The sequence below is a fragment of the Tauraco erythrolophus genome, chromosome 2 (genome assembly GCF_009769465.1).
Source record: "Tauraco erythrolophus isolate bTauEry1 chromosome 2, bTauEry1.pri, whole genome shotgun sequence".
NCBI classification, from domain to species: domain Eukaryota; kingdom Metazoa; phylum Chordata; class Aves; order Musophagiformes; family Musophagidae; genus Tauraco; species Tauraco erythrolophus.
In genome coordinates, this window is record NC_141466.1 from 83,858,767 (window position 1) to 83,875,258 (window position 16,492).

Consider the following 16,492-nt stretch of genomic DNA (forward strand, 5'->3'; position numbering starts at 1 on the left):
TTTCCTGTTCTGCATTTTCCTGCAAATGTGAAGAAATTTTATACAAAAAGAGGTATCTGCCTATATAGATAGACACATAGATATACGTATCTGTGCACCTATGTACCTAAATACATATAAAAAATCATATATAAGAAAACCTAGGAAAGTATTTTCTGTATTTCAAAACATTTAGAATCATAGAATCATTTTGGAGAAGGCACTATGGACAGGCTCATTAAAAATATCTGCGTTCTCCTTCACTCCTCTTGAAAGAGAGGTGATCCAGAAGTAGCTCCCTGCCCGCAGGACACACTGAAATATCCTACAAAGGAAAGTGGATATACTGGATATACAGAGAGAATTCTAAACGTGTATCTCACTCAGAGATTTCGATCTCATTTTTTCCAGGTGGGTAGTATTAAACATCTGGTTTTTGTTATTCAAATTGAGATTACTATAGGGGCAAAGGGCATTCATGGTATTTCAACAAATCAAGGTTTACCACATGCTATGATATTACAGATTGCTTTCAGTAACTAGAGGATACTTTTCATTTCCATATTTCATGCTTGCTCTGGAGGTCATCAAAGGCTTAGGCATTCTCCAGACATTTTCTGTAACTAACCTCTGCATTCGTATTTGAGGTCAGAGAAATAGACCATCTCTTGAGAGAAAACAAAAAGACCTAATCGTCCACCAGCAAAGGTTGTATCATAGATTGGTCCGGAATCCACCATGACTTGTTTCCCTTCATACACTAAAACTCTGTAAAGAAGAATATAATTTAAATTAGACAAGGAGGATAATGCAGTGTTCCATGCTACGGACTAGTAACAGTTCCCTAGAACTGAAACAGAACTAATTTTAACAAGGCACCAGACAACCTAACTTCATTGTAAGGATCACTTCTCATCTCTATCTCACGCCCACCTGGCTGTCAGCCATAACATATTAATCAGCAGCAGTGGAGCTGCTCCATAAGTAATTTTATGCACACCATCTGCAGAAGATTTCCCAATTCTTTATTTAGAACAGTCATGTCTCCTGGAACGAACTATGTCATGTACAAGCATCCATTGATAAGCCCCTGTCTCTGTGAACTCAGAGGTTAGCACAAGACCTTGCCACATCACTTAGCAAAGTCATCTTTTCAGCTATGTGAACGGCTGATTTATTTATCTTTAGACGCAAGGGCCAACATCAGAAATGGGAAGAATCATCCCTTTAGAGTCAAACAAAACATTAATTGGAGACAAGCTGAATCTCAGTTTCAGACATTTTAAGAGCTTAATGAAAGCTGGAAGGATTTGGACACAAACAGCTAGACTAATAATACACTGGAAAAGAAGGAGAACTTGTGGGGTTTTTTTTGTTTTGTTTTGGATTTTTTGTTGTTTTTTGGTTTGATTAGGGTTTTTTTTCATAATGTTTCAGGCATCCACCCTGGAGCCAAAAGACCTCTAAAGACATCTCTTCATTTTTGTTCTCTATCAGATAGACTGCAGTTCCTTGAACTTGGATTCTCTGCTTCTCATGGGACATCTTGAGACAGTCAAGGTTCTTAGGCTCACAGTCTCTTAAAATAGCCTTTGGGTCAAATGAGAAGTGACTCTATAGTCTGATAATTAGTCTCTGGAGGAAGGGACTATGGTCCTGCTTCAATTGACAATACATTAGCTATACAAAGTAAGATGGCTTTACATGAGAATAAACACATTTGAGCAACTTCCTATGGGATGCAACTCAAGGATTAGGGATAGATTTCTACTTAGACAGAAAGGCATGTCCAGCACTTGCTCTTCCTTGAAGTGTTTTATTTTCTGAAAGGTGCTCAAAGACAAATATGAAACTGCTCCCTGAAAACAGTATCTAATGGATGGTAAAAAGAACAGCAAAAAGAATGACAGGTTTTCACACTTGTGTAACCCTATTTAACTTAATTCTCAAAATTTGAAGAACCCAAAACACAGGGGAAGACTTTAATAAATTATTCATCCCATCAAAAAAAAATTACACAGCTCTAATCATGTTAATACTAAATTGCTATTCTGTACAAATAAAATGGTTTCATGACTATATTAGTGAAATAATTTATTAATTTTCTATAAAAACACCCTAAAGAATGAAGGAATTTAATGCCTTGGACCATAGAATTTGTCACGCTAGATTAATCTAATGGGATACCAGTTGAAACATGCTTTGTCTGACACTAAGTAAATTCTGCAAAGGAAGATACAGGTAACAGTAACAAGAATGAAGAAGTCAAGTTTCCTTTTGACCTGTATTGGTCAATGCTTTGCACTGAAATACTATGATGCATAAAGAAACTATTTTCTTTCCAAGAAACGGGTAAGTTAATCCATCCAAATTTGTCTACCCTTTGTCTTTCACAGCCAAATGAAACTGGCGTGCTCATAAGCACAAACAAGACTTTAAGAGGTAAGGTCAGACTCTGCCCCACGAGAAACATCCTTTACAGTTACAGTAGTTAGTAGAAGATAAAATTGACATGGACAGTTAATGCTTATTCTTCGGAACATCAGATAAACAGCTGGGCTCTAAGGAAAGTCATATGCCATAACTCCTTATTGTGTGCGTTACAGATGTGCTCATGGCTACTTCTGCAGTATCTTGTATAAGCCACTATGGGAAACAGGATGCTGAAGTAGACAGGCCGTTGGCCGGCTTCCCTGTGGCAATTCTGATGTTTCTAATTAATTTCATTCATTCAAATTCCAGAGGCTGGGGAGGAATCTCGTGTTCTAATCTTGCTTTGAGTTTTGCTCAGGAATTTTTGGTCCTTTTACAGAAAAGCTATTGTCCTGGTTTCAGCTGTGACAGAGTCAGCTCTTCTTTTTAGCAGCTAGAAGAGCTCCGTGTTTTGGTTTTAGTCTGAGACTTACTCTGAGAAGAATGTTGATAGTGCACTGATGTTTATAGCTGGTACTGAGGTCTCAAGGACTTTTCAGGTTGCCGTGTTCTTGCCAGTGTGCAGGAGCACAACAGGATAGGGGGGAGCATGGCTGGGACAGAGGGTCCACGACTCTCCTTACGATTTGAACTTAGACTTAGGATTGAGGGTTAAATTGGCCAATTAGTATTCCATATCATGCAGCGTCATGCCCAGTATAAAAATGAGGGACAGCCGGAAAGAAGGGCCTTTGCTTTTCTGGGACTCTCATTTTCATACTCTCAGAGTGCACTCTCTGTCTTGCTCTCTATTTTCAGGCCTCTCACTCATCCAGGATTGCATTGTTGGGACTTATCTGTTTCGGGATACTTAATTCGGGACGAGATGGGCCTCAGTCAACGGGTGGTGAGCAATTACACCGTACATCACTCATTTGTATATATTTATCGTTGTACACATATGTATATATTCATATAGTTGTAGTAGTATTAAATTTTTCTTATCTCAACCCACGTTGAGAAGAACCCAAATTGTTCTTATCTCTTTCCTTTTCTCCTTTAATTCCTTTCCTCATCCCTGGGGGGTGAGGGAGAGTGAGTGAGTGGCTGTGTGGAGTTTAGTTGCCAGAGTGGCCTAAACCATGACAGAGAAAGAATTTTATTTCCTGCTTTAATTTAAGGATATTTAGCTGATGTAAATACTGAACCATCCAGACTAAATTAAATACCTCTGAAAAGGAAAATAACTTATTCTAAAGATAACAAATTGTCCTCAAAATATTGGAACAAACTGTCACACAAGTATCATCATCATTACAACTAACAAAGAAACTGATAAAATAGCTCTTATATCAATAGAGACAAAAGCTTTGCTACTACAAATTACAGAGATGCAGAAACATTTCTTACTTTATTAACCCAGTTTTAGGCCTGTGAATCAAATGCCACCTGTAAGCAGTATAATCTTTCCAGCCAATGTTCTTGGGATCATGCCACAAAGTACGCACCTGCAGTAGGAATATAAATGCCTTATTAGAAACAGACTGTGCTCCAGTAACTGTACGTCCACTATAGTAACTGTAAATGCACCCAACGCTTATTTGCTGCAGAGCCTGAAACTGAAAATAGTGTTTTAACATTTGATGGTATGATCAGCAGACCCCTTTTGTAGAGCAAAAGTAATGAAAACTTCTGTCATAAATTATTGATCAGTTACCGATCTGTAGATTCATGGCTGGAGTCACTGAAGACCACTACAGCATCAAACCTGACTCCCCTTAGGAAGTCTTGCCCCCATTTGCACACACACACCCACGCTGCTACAGTCCATGCTACTTTTCCTATCTGTATGAGTGGCTCCACCGAAGGACAGGGACTGCAGCTTGCACAGATGTTACTGCCTGTGTCCTGCTCCTTGAAATCTCTCTCACTCAGTCAAGGTCTTGTTCCTGCAAGGAGCTTCAAAGTGTGAAATTCCTATCCACATGCGAAGCCCCACTAACTTCATTTCCAAAAGGCACAAGTTTCTTCCACGGCTGGGCCCTATTTGGAACAGCAGCAGTTTTTCTCTCTTTGTTTTCATTTCTGTTCTCTTTGGCTGTCACTGGTTACTGAACTCTACACCACGTATAATTCAAACAAGCTGAAATACTGAAGAAGCAAGTGCCAATACAGAGGTCACAAAGGATTTATGGATAACTGAGACCTCTCACTCCTTTTTCTTTGGACCACACCACATCTTCCTCTTTAAACATGTAATTTTTTCCACTCATAATTTTTGATACGTGTAATGTTTTCTTTGACACAATGCAAATGTTATTATTGACACTAGTAATACGGGAATTGAGGAAAAGCTGATAAAACATCTGCGAAAATTGAGGTGAGAAAGGAAATTCTTTGAGACACCTCCCTTCTTTTTAAAATACTAATCATGCATCGTTGCCCTGAAGTTTTAGATCTCTCACCTGTCCAGGGGTGTTTCCTGTGTGCCAGAGAGCATTTCTCAAGTGTTCACCAGCACCAGTTGTTGAATTCACTACTTTGAGCGACACACCAGAATAGCCATAAGCCCTGGTGGGTTTGTCCTCCCAGTACGTCTGAGTGACCTGCTTCCACATCAGAACATAAAACCGACTGCTGGACTGGTAGCCGAACACAAAGCCGGCATAGTCATCATCGCGGTCAGTGTTAACATAGAACGTCCCACTGAAGTCAACGGAGCTGAACTCATCATAGCCTGGGAGACGACAAAAGAGACAAACCGTTGAGTTACAATGCTGGGTCCGGCCACCCACATCCAAGAGTCTCAGCTCTATCCTGAGTTTTGCCAGGAGTTGTAAACTATCTTTTTCGGTTTCCTTACCTGTAGGACAGGAGGTAATTACACTTGCCTACCTATCGCACGGAGGCTTCTGGAGAGAAATATGTTGTTTAGAAGGCTGTTGAAGACAGCAGGCACTATAATTATATCAAGATCTTCAGCTGAGTATTTTGTGTTACAGTCAGTGATGAGATGGTCAACGAAGGCAAACAACATTGAGCTGTTTTTTATTTGGGCATACACACTGTCCCTGTGTGTCAGTCCAAAGCTCGCAACACCAAAAAGGTGTGTTTATCTACATACTTCTTCCCTTTCCTTATCTCCAGATCACTGGTTACTTTTCCAAAGATGATGGCTGACATCTGACACTTACCTACAGCTATTCCAGGATCAGAGTTGGCAGTCTGCACCAGTTCCTTGCCTTGGTGGCGAATAACCCAGTTGGGATCAATCTGAGCTGTTCCCTTGGGGTCCAGGGGGACCATCTGGAACTTTCTGAAATCAGTTTCACTGATGGCATTGTTTTCAGGGCATACATCATAAATATCTGGGACATTGTCATTGTCAAAGTCATCTTTGCAAATATCACCTCTGCCATCACCTATAAGCAATGTGAATAAGCAAATTAATTGTTAGTAATTTACACAGCCTTCCTAACAGCTCTGCCACTGACAGAAGAAATTTATGATACATATGAGTATGTTATTCTCTTGTTTCTCAAAGCATGCTCCAAATGACTCCAAAGAAAGCTTCATTCTCTGCAAGTCCATTTGAAACGTTGCTGGTAATGACTGGAAGAAGTCATCAACTTAGACTAGGGCCAAAATCATTGTTAATAAAACTGTCCTGTCAGTGGTTTCTGACAGTGATCAATCTGGCTCCAGTCTATAGGCTGCTTTAGAATCAGGGTGGGAAAAGTTGGAAGTTTGCTATGTCGATGTAATTCACTAATGTTTGTATTACATTTTCAGTTTGATTTGTCCCAGATGTGGATACAACGCCACTTTAATATGTGCAGTGTAAATGAATTCAAATGATATTGTTAAAATCTTAATCTTCCTGCACATTACTAAATCTTTACATACAATTGAAGATATTAAACTTTTCTTCAGACTCTTATCTCTGTCTCAAGATTCCTTCAGCAACAATCCATCTAAGGTGTTTCAGATTGCAGAAATGTCACATCTATGTCAAAAGACAGTATTGCAGTAAAATATACATACATGCTCAGTCACTCTTTCACTTGTGGGTAGAACAATTTGTCTTATAAAAATGCAGTGCTTCAGAAAAATGTAAGAAAAAAAGAAAGAAGCACTGTATCCAACAGGACTAGCCTTGGAGGAATGGAAATATTGTTTTGTTATATGAATTGAAAGAATTTTTTTAGAGAACCTAAAAATACATCCATAAAGTTTAGCTACACTTGTGCTGCTGTTCAACACTTTTACTATGCTCTATATTAAAAAAAAAAAAAAAAATTCCTTTCTTAATTTACCCATAATATTGGTTGTACCCACTATGTCTTGATTCCTTGAATAGCAGGTGGTGAAAGGAGGCATCTAAAAAACAGTACCCCATTGTCAATGCCACTGTTATTCAGTAGCATACAATAAATAGTATAAACACTTGAAAATAAATTAGAAAAACTTGGCTAGACAAGCATAGAAACAAATTCAGAAATGGCTCTTAATTTTACAACAGAAACCACTGGATATTTCGCAGGGTACTAATGTAAAATCAGAACTGCCCGCTAATTTGTTTCTATCCTCATATTGCTGAGCATCTGCTTTTTTTAACTTAACTGCTTGTGACTGCTCTAAGAACATAGGAATTAACACAATGGGAAATAGCAATGATCCAGCTCATTCAATATTGATCTTCTACTAGATGCTTCACAGACAAGTGGAAAGCTACATTACTATGTCTAACCAGCACAGTATTATTCAAGTATGAAGCTTTCAGAGAGAAAGCAGAATGAGTTTAGGTAACAGCCAAAAAAAAAAAAAAAAAAATTAGAGAAAGCTGAAGTATCTAATATCTCAAAGACTTTCTGCAGTTCAGATTTGTAGTAAAATGGTCCCATTTTCCACCCTGGCAGTCAGCCATGGAGAACTCCAAATTCTGATCAGCTGTGTACTCTTGCACTTGTTTGTCTTAGTACTTAACGGAGAAAAGAGAATGAATTTCCGATCTTATCCCCTTTGCCAATATCGAAGAGGTAATTCTTGAGTCACAGGAGAATCTAATTACTCACTGAAAGTCCTGCTGATGTTCATTTGGTACTGAGCTGCTGCTGACAACATTGATTCCCCGTCAAGGGAAGTTAGAAAGTGTTTACCCAGCCACATCCAACAGCTCTTTCCAGGGCCTCATCTTTATATGCTTTAGCCCACATCTTCAAGAGCGGCAGCATCTTTTGGCTTTATCGCTTTTCCAAGATTTCTGTTGGACCTGCCACTAATAACAGTGATGAGCTGGCTAAACTGCTTAAATTTACTCTTTTTGTGAATACTTAATTCCATACACAAATGTAGTATCTTTCACAAGATCCAGGTAGCTGACTATAACAAACTACCCCAGTTTGGGAGCACTCTTATTCTGGAATATTTCTGAAATTAAAGGGCTATTCCAGAGATTGGCAAGTACAAAAATATTCCCAATATATCATTGGACTGAAAGTTTAAGTAATTTAAGAATTACCACTGACTACCAATCAGAAACTTCCTACTGCAAGCCGTTGTCTTACCAGGAAACCAGTCAGGGCTCAGTATTCATTTCTTAAACTGTGACATGCACATCATCAAGATATATTTAAAGCTACATATAAAGCAAATTTGAGAAAGGCTGCTCAGAAATCTTTCTACAAAAATAATTAAAAATTAACAAGAATTTTAGACTTAAAAAAACAGGATAGTCTGTTTTTCAAAATCAAAAAGAGCAGTAAAGCATATTTTTTTCCATTTTAATTTTCAGAAGACAACTCATTTTGAAAGCAAAGCAGCTCATTTTTCATTTTAAGACTTTTGAAATTCATGCTATTTGAAATATTTTAATATTTCAATTCAAGGGAAAATCAGAAGTATTTAAACAAATATTTTTTCTTTTTAAATTTCTTACAGGTGTTCTTCTGTAAATAAGTATGTGCATGTTTGAGCCTCTGTCAAAGAAGTTTCCTAATGCTCTAGCCCTGGGCTAAACTGGACAGTTCAGTTCCATTGAAGTCCACAGTGTCTCACATGTCTAAAGCAGCTCAGCTTGATCTGAAGTCTTTCTCTTCATCAGACATTAATACTCCAAGATCAGAACCGGACACTAAGAACTAAATGAAATTCATATGACGTTGTTCTTACCATCAGAGTCCTCCTGCTCAGGGTTGTATCTGAGGCGACAGTTGTCCCTGTCATCTGGGACACCATCATTGTCATCATCAGGGTCACAGGCATCTCCTTTACCATCTTTATCATGGTCAGCCTGGTTAGCATTGGGGATGTAAGGGCAGTTATCTTGGTTGTTCTGGTGGCCATCTTCATCTATGTCCTCATTGTTGTCACATTGGTCACCAACAAGGTCATTATCTGCATCAGTCTACCCAAAAATATTTTTAAAAGTAAATATATTATTGTTACTAAACACAAAAGTATGGATAGCCTGGTACTTAATTTCTCAAGTCCTCTTCAAGGACTTCTCTGGAGACAAGTGATATAATGATGACAACTGTGCTTAGAGCAGAACATAACTTCAAACTATAGTATGGCTACTTATTCTGCTATCAGTGCTTAGAATCTGGTCCCCAAGACGTTTCCAGGGCAGGACTTTGGCTATGATCTTCAATGCTCTCCTTCATCACAGGAGAGTGTCAGCCTGGGCAGCACATTTTCTGACTGCTTCTGTAGGCTTGATGTTACTTACCTGTGCATGGACCACCAAACTCAAGCATACTAAATGCAGCCCTGAGGCTGTACACACTTGCCATGGGAGAAGAAAGCAGTTTACCAAAGGCCTGAAGATGCATTAAAGGCGTGGTCACTCCTTTCATCTAATACAAAGAGATCTGACAACCTGAGATGTGAAAATGAGCAATACAGATCCACCTCTTCAGCTCTACAGAAAACAGGGACTGATAGCAATTCCTTTGTTCTCTTCTCTGCCCTTGTTCTGACATTACCATTAATGAAATTGTGCCTAGCATTTACCTGGTCTGGATTATGCATCAATGGACAATTATCACACTGATCACCAACTCCATCACCATCTGTATCACTCTGGTCTGTGTTATAGACGTAAGGACAATTATCTCGTTCATTAAAAATGTCTATGAGGGAAAAAAAAACAACAAAAGATTGAAGAAATCAGAATTATACAGCATCCAGCACAGACAGCCGTAGACTGCAGGAGTCATCAGTAGAGAAGCAAGGCTCTTACAGAGTTCATAGGCTTTCCAATTTCTGTAACATGAAATAGTGAAAAGACTAATCTTAGAAAAAAAAAATGGTATCAGTTCCACTTTACTTGCTACAATAGACTTCTATATGTATTTTCCTAAGGGATTTTCCTAGAGTAAGGGCTGACTGTGTCTTAAGAATTTAGCCCTTTTTCACAGAATAACAGAAAAAGAAGTGGGGTATTTTTCTTTTTAAAAATTTTGATTTGGATTTTCTTCCCAGACACTCTAAGGAATGGAATAGAATGCACAGCTATAACATGGTGGAATTTCCCAAGAGTTTTGTATAGGAACAACTGCATTAATGGTCAGCTGCCTCAGCACTAAATAGTTTCATTTTACCAGAACATATGCATAATTTATTGTACAGAATGCCAAATTTTCAAAAGAAACTGCTCCCCCTCACGAAACTTTATTATATAACCAACAATCTCCTGCAAAATTATAATACATTGGCATATTTGGCCATAAGTTGGCATAGCTGTCTGGAAAGGATACAGGCACCCTCTCCTACATTATATGCTCCCTGGATATTTGCATTATCTTTCAGTCAATAACATATCATTAAGTTTTTATTCAAATGCAAAACTCCCATGAGCACTATCAAGAATCTGATGATCAGAAGGATGAGAAGACTTTAAAATGTTCAGAAGTTCAAGTTAGATAAGCACCCAAAAGTTACTGAAGTAAATCCAAAAATACATTTCTTCAAGTTTTAGTGCTTCTTGATTCTCTTAAATTTGAGTGCACAGGGATATGATTTTTTGAAAGACATTTAAGTGCTTTTCTACTTCCTTAGTTCTGATCAAATTTGGGTCATGTAGGAATGTACTGGTAGATGAAATAAACACCTTTAATAATATTTTAAGACACATAAAAATGTGCATTTGGATTACTGTGGGCTTTGTAGTACGTTCATAGAAAAGCGGATTAATTTCCTATAGATATTGTCTTAACTGCACAGATGTTTTGATATTCATTTCCCTAAAAAGAAAAAAAAAAGTCAACAGAAGTGTTATATTAGACCCTGATTACTTTGGAACACAGACAAAGGAAAGAATTTTTTTAAAGATTACATTGATAAAAGACATGCTGTGATTTATTCTTCAGTAATATCCACTGTAGTCATTTAGGGACTTTGTGCACAACTATACTACACAGCACAGATGAACCTCAGTCTTTTCTTTTTTCTCCTGTATTTTTGAGCAGCTAGACCAAATTTTACTCCACGTACAAAAGCAGTTAGCCAGTCTTATTGAACATAAAGCAAAAGTGTACTTGCAGAACAACACTTCATTCTCAAAACTGAAATCATACCATCTCCATCAATATCCACAGCACACGCGTCACCCTCCCCATTATTATCTGTGTCAATCTGAGCAGGGTTGTGCACATAGGGGCAATTATCACAGCGGTCGCCAACTTCATCCTTGTCATAATCAAACTGACGAGGGTTGAACAGAAGAGGGCAATTGTCCTAGTAAGAAGAAATAGAAGATTTCAGAATATAAATCGCAACTCATTTGAGCACACTAGGAAGTGGTAACTCTTCCTGTTCATCTTGGACAGAGGCCAAAAAACAAAATATTATTCAATAATTTTTAAAATGGACAAGGTGTACCTACACTGAAGATCTTGGTGGCAACTGGACAGCATCTGCACAGCCTGACTCACTGTCTCTTTTTGTGTTTTTGTACAAGGTATGTGAAATGTGTTCCATGTCTCACTAGTACAGCAGCAGGCATTTTAAATTTGATCTGTACTCAGATAGTTCAACAAAAGAGTACCACTGGTACATGCGTTTTTTTAAAAAAAATCAGAGTGTGTTGTAAAATTAGGCCAACTTCAGCTGCACATTACATTTTTTGGAAAAAAATAGAATTGTTACTCTGACTTTTTTGGAACAAACTAGTATCAATATTCTCATTTTTAAATCACATATTTTGATTTTTCAATTTCAGATATTTTGATTTTTCAATTTAAACAAAGATTGACTTTTTTTGTGGGTTGTGTTACATTGCACATGATAATAAAATGTAAAAAGTTTCAAAAAGCAAAGTTAAAATGAAACACTCTCATTGACCCAAAATATTTTTCCCCTGAGACCATTCCTTTTAGTGAAATTCTGAAAGTTTCATTTCAGTTTAGTCCCTAATTTGAAAGTCTGCCAGAACAAGAATTCTTATGTTTCACACATCCTCAAATTACACAGACTTTTGCACAGGCACGAGGAAGTACTCAGTGTGGAAATCAAACCAAAGTAGTGGGAGTGCGGGCTACATCAGCATCATGGAATCTGAAGGGAGATCATTTGGAAAATATCTTTAAACTACTTTTTCTCTGGTAGAGCAAAAACCATTTACCAGGAAATAATTTTTTAGCCCAACATTTTAAATTCCTCAGAAATACATTTTATATACTCAAGGACAAGATATAGACTCAAATAAAAAATTTATAGTGCTCATAAAACTGAACTTCTGGTTACAATTTTTCAAATATATGTACTAAATCATATTATTTTATCAAATGATTATTTCATTTTTTAAATATTCTAAGTAGAGGCTCCATGAACACAGTTCTAACCCAACTTTAACCATCTGAAGCACTAGAGCATCTAGTCTCCCTCTGAGGGGAACAAAGAGGAACAGTAAATTCCTAAAACAAATTCAATCATGCTAAATATGTTCAGAAAATGCAGGGTGAAGCCAACTCTGGACATGTCTTTGTCCCTTTGCTGAATGTATAGGAAGAATAAGTTTAGACTAACTGCCTATCTTTTAGGCTCTGTAGGCAAATGAACTTCAGTCTTGTGGGCAGACCTAAAAGAGGAAAGTATGAACCAGGCTAAGTACGTTCCTCCCGTCATTTCCCCTTGATGCTGGCAGTGTTTATAGTTATTCTTATTTATCATAACTTGTTTCCAACATACCTCAGATATGATTTTTACCAGCTTTTCAAATACAATGGACCTATTATTCTCTCATTGCAAATTAAAAAACAACAATACCACTTTCCACTAAACTGTTATCATGCACACAAATAAACTCAGAACTGATATGGAGAACATAATTCAGCCCTGACTGCTTTGCTCGGCACAGAGCTACTCTCCTTTGACCCAAAACAGCTTTGCACTAGATATCACTCAGGGAAGGCAGTGCAGAATAACTCAGCTGAAGCTCTGAACAATAAAGCTCTCATCTATTGTAATGGTTTTCCTTAAAACCAGATGTTTAGGTCAAACGTACTGAAGACACAGAAATGCATCTTACTTTGTCATCTTCGACACCATCGTTGTCATCATCCTCATCACAGGCATCTCCTTTGCCATCTTTATCAAAGTCTTCTTGGCCAGAGTTAGGCAAAAGGGGGCAGTTATCCTGGCCAAAATACATTATCAATACGTTATGCTTACATTATGTCAAAATGACTTGCCTGGGCAGAAGAGTAGATAAGGTACACCAGAGACTATAAAACAAGAACAATCGCAAATACTTTTTAAAGTGCCTGTTTGTTCGCTGCCAAAGATAGTAGTTCATTTGCTGCTTTCGTACTGTAAAGTAAGTGAAATGCATCTGCAAATCATTCTATTTCCCAGCTCTCCTTCTGTTAAAGCAATGTTTCCAGTAAATTTCAGATGGAACTATCTAGCAGAGAACAAACACATCACACGCGCACACGTGCACTCTTACATCAACTTTTTATAGACAACTAATGAAGTATGTTTGAAGATTACATACAACATGACCAGGTTTGGTTGCCAGAAAAATAAAGACACAAGCCAGGAGATGATCTTCAGAAATAGTTTTTCATATGGAAAGTTACTGGAACGAAGTAGTACACAGCAATGAAGGGGAACACTGTAAGAAAGGGTTTTGAAAAACGTGCCTTTATACTGTTCTGCAAAACAGTATCTTTGCACTCTCCTGGCTTGGAAAATCAAAGACGAATGCATCTCTTCTCTTTGTGAAGAATGGTTATTTTAAGTGAACAAGTCTTAGGTTAAACTAAAAAAATAAGAAGTGAAATAGTTTGCCAAACTTTTAACATGTATTCCTTTTTAAAAATACTAAAATCAGCTAAAAATGGATTGCATTTCTACCACTGGCTAAGAATAAATACATCTATAAAAACTCACTACTATTCTCACTTTTCCTCACATTCCATATCTACCTCACATCAAAACTGAATCTGCCAATAGAGCACAGAAATATCTTTTTGTAACTCACACCCTAAGAAAATTAATATTACAGTAAGATTCCTAGCCCTGTTTTCAATATCAGTGATTCTAATAGTATAGATAATTTAAGGAAAAGGGAACTGGAAAATTTGTGCAAAATATCAAAACCCCAACAGAACTCCAAATTATTGATGGCCTTTTTTTCATCAAATACCTGTGAATAGCCTTGACTGTCCAACTCAACACTGGTAATGTGTTACAAAAAAAGTTTTTTGAAACAATGAAAGAAATTAGGTGAAGCTTGCTCAATCACTTTATATGTCTGTATCTATATGTTTGTCAGTCTGTCTGTATTCTCTGTAGATTTGAGTCCAATTTCATAGAAATCCAATAGCAAGGTGGAGACCTCACGAGTAGCAAGTTCCTACAAACTTTGCAAAAAGAGTTAGTAGAGTAGAGCAAGGAGGTTCTACCAGTGCACTCTAAAAGTTTCTTATTAGATATTAGTAAGGGAATTTATTAAACATCACACCTTCCACCTGAGAACCCAACCTTGAGGCACAAGCCCAGTGGAAGCTAAGCTTCTTTGGTTCACCTATTGACAAAGTTATGTGTTGGTATGATAATTCTTATGGAAAAAAATGCTGTTTTCATGTGAACAAAAAAGAAATTTACACTAAAAAGACATCGCTAAGATTTTATGATCATTTACAACTACTTGCTTTATTCATATAGCTTTGCTTAGACAGGAAGCTAATTTTCAGCCGTTATCAGCCCAATGAAAGAAGCTTTGGTTTGCTTTTTTAAAATCAAATTACCCAACTAGGATATTTTGTAATGAATATAAGGACCTGAATACCTGGTATTTTTAAGGTGTTTTCTGGGGTTTTTTCCCCTTGAATGAAGTACCTGTGTCTATTAGATGAACAGATGTGTTATAGAAACCATGAATCAACCTTTGAAAACACATTTTTTTCTGAATGAGTTCAGCATATTGGGTTTTTAATGAAAACTAATCATTTGCATTACATCCGGAGTCAACATGTTGCAGATTCTGGTGACAGGAACTGAAAAACAGTATATGAACCGCAATTGCTGACTTGGCTGGATCCACAATGAACAGACATCAGCTACAGTGGGAAAGTTCAATATTTAAGGCTCAAATTTCCATCAACGTCCGAAACTCTTCAGCTGATAAAGGTCAGATTCACGACTTCAACTAGATTACACCTGAGTGACTTCTGATTCTCTCAAACGGTTTGATTTCAAACTTTTCTCATCTCTTGAGTCATATTTGTTTTTTAACCACTGTAGCAGTCTAGAACTCGGTCATTTTTGCATTTCTTTCCTCATTATTTAATCTGAAATTATTGTGCTAGAACCTCATGGCAGTTTAGAGGTAGATCACTTTAACAATATTTCAGATCTGGGGTAAAAATACAAAAACCTCAGGAGAGAAAGCATTGAGCTTGTAGCCACAACTGACCCAGCAAAATACTTGAGCACTTGCCCTAGTGAAAGCAAGTAGGTAATCCAGCGTTGTTAGTGATCTCATGGGTAAGTGTTTAAAACTGAGCACTTGCTTATGTCTTCTGCTCAGATAAAGCTCACTTCATCCCAGTTGCTTACTTTGCTCTTGCAAACAGTGTATGGCTCTCTGCATTGTGCCTATCATTCAACCATCAGTGAGGTCACCACTCAGAACTAGGATCCAGGGAATTACCTGTCAGGGACTGCCTTCACCTCTTAGCTATTTCAGCCATTGTTAAACTGGTGGACCCGGAACAACTTTCAGCCTGGTTTTGCACAGCAGTGTAACTCCATCAGGATGAGACATCCAAGCACAGTCACTGTTTTTGAGCAATTTCCACTGGAAGGAACCTCAGGCCACGGAGCCAAGGAAGAATTATAGCATGCATCAGATAAGCACAGAACCAGGTCCCAGGGAACATGCCATGGTGGGCACCCACTGATAAACCTACATACCACCATTTTTAGGCTCCCTGATGCTTATTTTCTCCTTACTGAAGTAATATTTCATTTTTCACTACAACGGCACAGTTGCAGCAGCAAGGGTGGAGAACAGTCCCCTACCAGGTTGAGAGCCAATGCTGGCAGGCAGGTCATTCCCCTTGGGAGGGTGAGAGCTGGGACTCCACACCTCTGAAGAGTAAGCGAGACTGAATCTCCCATCCTCTCCCACTGATTTTTTGCAATAAGAAGAACTCCTCTGACTCATTGATTCCTCTCAGGTTCCTATTGCCAAAAATTATTTCAGACTCTGAATCCAGTTTTCCCAGAGAGTGTGACCTGCTTAACTCTTTAAAAGGAAGGGGTAGTTCAAGAAAGGATTTAGAACTGTAGACTTTACGTGGCTGTCAGTGTCTTGTTACAAGCTTTGCAGGTAGGATTTCACACTCACCTGCACCCAGAGATTCCTGTTTAGTTATCACTAGCTGTGTGCTCCACACCCATGCTTTAGGCAGCTATTGCTTGGTGTGCTAAATCTATTCACAAGCATCCCAACCTTGCCCGTATTCTGAGCAGGAAGAAATCCAAAGCAGAGGACTCTGGATTTCATTTTGAGAATCCCTTACTGGATCTAGTGTTAAGGGAATACACATTTCACAGCATCTTCCAGAAAATGAGCATGCTGTAACAG

The 16,492-nt window shown here is 37.9% G+C and overlaps 1 protein-coding gene across 1 annotated transcript in view; it reads right to left on the reverse strand.

Moving 5' to 3' along the window:
* Positions 1-239: 239 nt before the first annotated feature.
* Positions 240-16,492, reverse strand: part of THBS2 (thrombospondin 2) — a 31,318-nt gene continuing 15,065 nt past the window's right edge. The window contains exons 13-21 of the mRNA XM_086626026.1: positions 12,923-13,030; positions 10,971-11,130; positions 9,406-9,524; positions 8,563-8,797; positions 5,586-5,813; positions 4,857-5,128; positions 3,802-3,899; positions 608-747; positions 240-304 (exon numbers count right to left, since the gene is read on the reverse strand). Of these exons, the coding sequence (XP_086482152.1) occupies positions 240-304; positions 608-747; positions 3,802-3,899; positions 4,857-5,128; positions 5,586-5,813; positions 8,563-8,797; positions 9,406-9,524; positions 10,971-11,130; positions 12,923-13,030 (1,425 nt within the window). The remainder of the gene's footprint in view (positions 305-607; positions 748-3,801; positions 3,900-4,856; positions 5,129-5,585; positions 5,814-8,562; positions 8,798-9,405; positions 9,525-10,970; positions 11,131-12,922; positions 13,031-16,492) is intronic.